The sequence below is a fragment of the Cetorhinus maximus genome, chromosome 10 (assembly GCF_964194155.1).
Source record: "Cetorhinus maximus chromosome 10, sCetMax3.hap1.1, whole genome shotgun sequence".
Classification (NCBI taxonomy): Eukaryota; Metazoa; Chordata; class Chondrichthyes; order Lamniformes; family Cetorhinidae; genus Cetorhinus; species Cetorhinus maximus.
The window spans coordinates 10,443,874-10,449,873 of record NC_135888.1 but is presented as its reverse complement, the minus strand read 5'-3'; the positions used below and the strand labels follow the sequence as shown (position 1 = coordinate 10,449,873).

General features: G+C 42.1%; 1 protein-coding gene across 4 annotated transcripts in view; it reads right to left on the bottom strand.

Annotated features, from left to right (window-relative positions):
- Positions 1–208: 208 nt before the first annotated feature.
- Positions 209–6,000, bottom strand: part of LOC144685438 (ras-specific guanine nucleotide-releasing factor RalGPS1-like) — a 911,907-nt gene continuing 906,115 nt past the window's right edge. For all 4 annotated transcript variants that reach the window (XM_078549928.1, XM_078549931.1, XM_078549929.1 and 1 more), the window contains 4 exons: positions 4,739–4,844; positions 3,170–3,261; positions 762–1,640; positions 209–721 (listed from right to left, as the gene is read on the bottom strand). In XM_078549928.1, coding sequence (XP_078406054.1) covers positions 1,611–1,640; positions 3,170–3,261; positions 4,739–4,844 — 228 coding nt within the window. In that variant the 3' untranslated portion in view covers positions 209–721; positions 762–1,610. The remainder of the gene's footprint in view (positions 722–761; positions 1,641–3,169; positions 3,262–4,738; positions 4,845–6,000) is intronic.

The following is a 6,000-nucleotide window of genomic DNA, read 5'->3' as shown; positions in this document are numbered from 1 at the left end:
AAATCTGAGCGATCCTTTAGCTCTCACCAGAGGGGTTGCCCATCAATGCAATTTGAAGAAGCCGATAAACCTGTTTGCTGCTTGTGCCCAAAGTGAGTGCCTGACAGCAACAGTCTCCTCTTAGTAGGACTAGAGGGGTTAAGTTTTCAGCAGACCTACCCACTTTAGCTCGTCTGACAGACAGATAGAAATAAATTAACTCAACGTGGCCGAAACAGAATATACTTTATGTGGAAACCATGAGATACAGTTAAACACACAGCGACACAGTATTTTACAAGTTATAACACATCTCGGACATTCAGATAATGTTGAAAAACCGTTCAAGTTTCATTCGTTTTGACTATGCAGCCAGGTGAACCCTACTTCTGTTACATACCCTGGTTGAATATTGACTACTATATTCGACCTTTAAATAATACACAACAAATGAGGGCCATCATACATTACGTACTTATTGCAACATTTATGCAGAAGTCATTTCAAATAGTTATTTAGAAACTAAAGCTGTCTTTAGAGGATGCTGGAATCAAGTTGCATGGCAAAATAAAATGATGGATGTTATCCAAACTCGGTTAACTTGGAGCTGTAACCAACTGTATTATAAGTAGCATAGCCTGATGATGTAAAGCACAAGTCCAGCACGGTTAAAGCAGACATACTTGGACCGGTTGTATAATGGTTCCTTTACCCGGCAGTGCTGTATATGGGCAGAATGCTTCTCTGCAGGGAGACTTCAGCCTCGCTTGGCTCCGATGAACCTCCTAGTGGCCAGTTAGAGATTGGCACTGTCAAAGGGCTTGGACCAGAAAGAGCACACATGTCCTCTGAACTTAGAAATACTGTCTGGCATGAGGGTGGGTTGGCGCGAGTTAGATTGTGGGGGGGTGGGGGGGGGAAGTGGGGTTGTGGGGGAGTGGGAAAGAGATTAAAAATAAATTGGTTTGGGAACGTTGTGAACTGTTAGGCTTGCTCGAATGTCACAATGGATTCAGACTCCACCAGCTGGAGAAGATTGCTGGAACAGTGAAAGAACTATCACTGATGCAGACAATTTTGAGGCAACCACAGTGCCAAACAATTCAGTGCACTTCATTTAAAAAAAAACTCTCTTCACTGATTTACTATTCTAAATGCCACTCAATGCAGCCTGTTAACACTGTCAGTAGTATGTTTTGTGCATAAGAAAGTTAATACCCAACATGGGCTAAAAATTGTTCCATTACAATAAAGCAGCTTAAGAAAAAAAAACAAACATTTAAAAAAAAAATTAGGCAGCAGTTATTATGCACAGTTCCTTGGTCGACACCTGTGCTCCTTGCAGTGTAGTCAGTTTCTGTAGTTTCGCCAATGCTAAAACTGTGCCTAATGTCTGCAGCCGATACCATAAATTAGGAGCAGTTGTTCACTTCCTCTTTCGAGACATACCAAAATCATTTCGGGGTCATGTAGTAAGCTTCAAAAAAAAGTGCTTCAGTATTCAACACTGGCAGTTGGTGCACAGATTTCTCCTCATAAGATTGTGTTTTTTTTTATCTTCACTTAAAAGTTTTATTTCCCATTGCTTGGGTTGGCACTTTGATCACATCATGTGTACTGGATCCATATGTTCACTCAAACGACATAAGGTTAGTGGGTATCTGAAAGTAGAAGGGAGGGGGACACATGAGTCAATGCTCAACTGTGGTTCTGCTGCCCGCCCTCCTGACAGGCGATTTACATTAACTGCACCACCTCGAGTCACCTGGATCCCTGGAAGCTCGGACATAAACAATTGGTCACCAAGGGTACCTCCTGAGGGAAAGTAATGGCCAACTGCAAAGGTAAAATGGCTGCAGTTGGCAATACTTACCATCGGGGCTGCTATTTTATCCTCAGCCAGCAATGCGACTTTAACATTGTGTGTCAGTGTTAGTTTTTGAATTCACCCTGTGGCTGTGATTCCCATATTATAAATAACGTGCAAATGTGTAACTTGTTTTTCTCAAATCAAAGGAAGTCATTTTCCTCATGCACTTCTGGCAACTGAAATAATAATAGTCACACATACACAATGGTAACACGCTCTCCCTGAAGCCTGATGCATAAATTTTAAACCAGAAACCGGTCGGCTAGGAAAATTAAACAGCCACATTATTTCTCTTAAATGTCACGTCAACTTGCCTTTGCTTTTCAACGGCTCTTAGCATAGCCAGGGTTATTAATATTGAATTAATGGGACAAGCATATTTGGTGTGAATCATCTTGCACGCCTTTTTGTCCGTAAAAATTACACTGGATGCGTACACGAATTCAGACATTTGTTTCGCAAATACGACTGAGTAGATTCTTAAAGTGCAAATCTGAAACCAGGAGCACTTGACCCGACAGCCAGATCCAGCATAACCAAAAGGAGATGGCCACTGTTATCCCAGGCCACTGCTGATCCTTCCTCTTGTGCAAATGTATTCAGATCACTCAGAGGAAAAGACAATTGCAAACAAATAAAATTAGGGGCAGAAAACTACCTTCCACCTCCTAATTTGTTTTAAAAAAAAATAATTATTTGTTACTTCAATGGCTTGGACACCACATCCTGTGACGGTGAATGAGCAAAGGAGCCTGGAACTATTTTGTGGCTAACCAAGGAATAATTGATTGAAACAGGCACATGTGCCTCAATCTGAACTCTTCCTCTGCCTGGTGGAAAGCTGTGGGACTTATTTCAGCCCTTTCCTGCCACTATCTGGTCCACTGCATTTTCACACGGGCATAGAGGTAGATGATCAGCCAGGATCTGTTTGAATGGCAGAGCGGGCTTGATGGGCCGAATGGCCTACTCCTGCTCCTATTTCCTATGTTCTCATATTACAGGTGGTGAGGACACTCAGTCCAATATACAGCTCAGGCCCTGATGACAGCATGGGAGCCCAATCTGCCATTTTAACCTGATCGTCAACAGGGGAACAGTATTGACTTTCACATCAGGCAAGACCTGCCAGGAACAGCAGCCTGGGCCGAACCAATACAAAAGACTATGTTTAATAACACACTCGACAACATCGAGCTTTGTGTGAGCTGTTTTTTTTGATTAATTCTACAATTTTATGTGCTGAGTTGACCTCTTTTGGGTGGTTATCAGTGAGTACCCGCTTTGGACTACATTCTGATGTCAGCTGAATGGTCCTACCTGAGGCCTATTGCTTTTGCATGCGTCATCCAAATGTTTGTGCCACAGTATTGCATGAAACCTCGAGCTGGTCTGGAACTTGTAAACGTTACCTGCAAATGAAAAGCAGATCTGCAGTCACAATGACAACACGTGCAAATATGTAGAGCCTTTCAGGTGGTAAAGATGTCCCAAGGTGTCTCACATGAGCAGTCAACAAATGCCACTCTTTAAAAATGAAGTCTGTTTAGGTACTTATAAACTAATATTCTGTGACTCAACAAGTGAAGCACTGAGCAATTCACTCATGTTGAACCAATTTAACGAATGCTCTTTTACCATGCAGTCTAAGCAGTGACCGTGAATAAATCTATTAAATCCTGCTAAGTCCATTTTAGAACTTTATGTAACTTTTTATGTTGCAGATTTTATGATCCAGGTTTTTAGTTCCAAAAAGGGACTGTCTCAGTGTTGCTCACACACTCTATGCTGGTCATGTGGGCTGGGAGCTCCTGGCTGGATACTAACAGGTCAACTCCAGACACTCCAGCGATCAGGATAAGCAATACCCTGAATCACTTCCACTTTAAAAGAATTGAATTTCATTAAAAAAAGCTGCTGGACCCTGATGCGTACCTTGAATATTAAAGAAAGGAATTTTATATTAAATCAAGGAGTCTTCACCTTAGGATAAATCCCAGCAATCTTCAACAGGTCTGACTGGAATCTACAACTAAATTGCCTGTCAGAAGATCTACAAAATGGTCATCTTTAGATCAAACATGCGAGCACCCATAGATTCACAGCCAGGGGACAGAGTTTCTGTTTCAATTTAAAAAGGAGGGAGTTGCTGCATTGGAAGCAGTTCAGAGAACATTCACTAGGTTGATTTCTGTGGCACGGACGGGTTTGTCTTATGAGGAAAGGTTGAGCAGGTTGGGCTGTACTTACTGGAGTTCAGAAGAATGAGAGGTGATCTTACTGAAACATATAAGTTTCCGAGGGGGCTTGACAGGGTAGATGTTGAGAGGGTATTTCCCCTCGTGGGGGAATCTAGAACTAGGGGGCCACAGTTTAAAAATAAGGGGTTTCCCATTTAAGATGGTGGTGAGGAGGATATTCAGCGTCATTAGTGTTTGGGATTCTCTACCCGAGAGAGTGGCGGAGGCTGGTAATTGGACATATTTAAGGCCGAGTTAGACAGATTATTGATCTACAAGGGGTCAAGGGTTATGAGGGGCAGGCAGGAATGTGGAATTGACGTCGCAATCTGATCAGCCATGATCTTATTGAATGGAAGAGCAGGCACGAGGCCCAGTCCTGCTCTTATTTCTTATCGCTTCAGACAGAATTGGGTATTTTCTCCAACACTACTCACATCTCACTCAGGAAGCAGTTGACAAAAATGGATTACTCTTGCCACTCTTAGCTAAAGCTCCATATGACAATACATTGCAATGTCTCACAGGCTGGAGATCACGTCTGCTGCTGTGTCATTCAGGACCATTTCTTAAGGAGGGCTCCAGTGTGAAGCCTATCAAATGTAAAGGATTTGAGAGAATGGGTCCCTTTCCTCTTTCCGTGGCTCACCTTTATCAGGGTCACTTAGCTGAAAGACGTCTGGGTGCTCTGGATCATCAGGTAGAACGACCATCCATCCTGCTATGGATACCTTCTTACTTGGTGACGATTTGAACTGTTTGGAAGATAGTAAGGTACAGTTTTAAAAAACCCAGGACCTTTAAGAAAAATTTCTAATGAAATAAATTTGTCAGAAGAATGACATAAACTAGAAACAAAAGACACTAAACTACAACAGGGGAGATGATGGCATAGTAGTACTGTCACTGGGTTAGCAATTCAGAGGCCCAAACGAAAGCTCTGGGCACACAGGTCCAAATCCCACCACAGCAACCAGTCGAATTTAAGTTCAATTAATAAATCTGGATTATAAAGTTAGTCTCAGTAACGGTGACCATGAAACTATCATTGATTGTTGTTAAAAACCCATCGGGTTCATTAATGTCCCTTTAGGGAAGGAAATCTGCCGTCCTTATCTGGTTTGGCCTACAAACATGTGACTCCAGACCCACAACAATATGGGTGACCCTTAACCGCCCTCTGAAATGGCCTAGCCTAGCAAGCCACTCAGTTCAGGGGTAATTAGGGATGGGCAACAAATACTGGCCTTGTCAGTGACACCCACATCCCATGAAAGAATAAAGCAAATGAAAACTTATCGGTTGTTATCCGGTGACCACAATAATCTAGATAGACCCTTGATTCACGTTTTGTCCCTGTTGTGATCAAAAATACATTTGGTTTTTCCCAATTCGCTTATCTGAAGTTTTCTTCGTTTTTCATTATTTATTTGTTAGTTGTTTGCGCAACTTTGAAAAAAAAAATTGTTTTAGATAACTGAAAGATTACACAAAAGATTTCCAGATTTACAAAAGTCTAGCCAGAAATGGATTCTGTAAAACAGTCCAGCACATACTTGTCTGGAAAGTTGCTTAAATATAAAATAACTCACAAACAATCAAGAGCTGTTAGCCATCTTTCTATAGCCAAACTAAACACACTGAAGCATTCCTCTCTTCATTTCTCCTCTGCTGATGGCCGCTCCGATTGCTGACTTGCACACCCAACTCTGCTCACTGACTTCTACAGAAGCTTCAAATTAACCACGTGTTCGATATACCCCCCAAGATGCTTTCAAATGGGTGCACAGAATGATCCCAATGTAATAGCGTCAACTGTTTTGCTGCTACCCCTAGTTACGCACCATGGTGATGTACCACAACTGTTGGCCCAATACAGGTATCAAAAACTCCTTCAAAATTTTCCAGGCG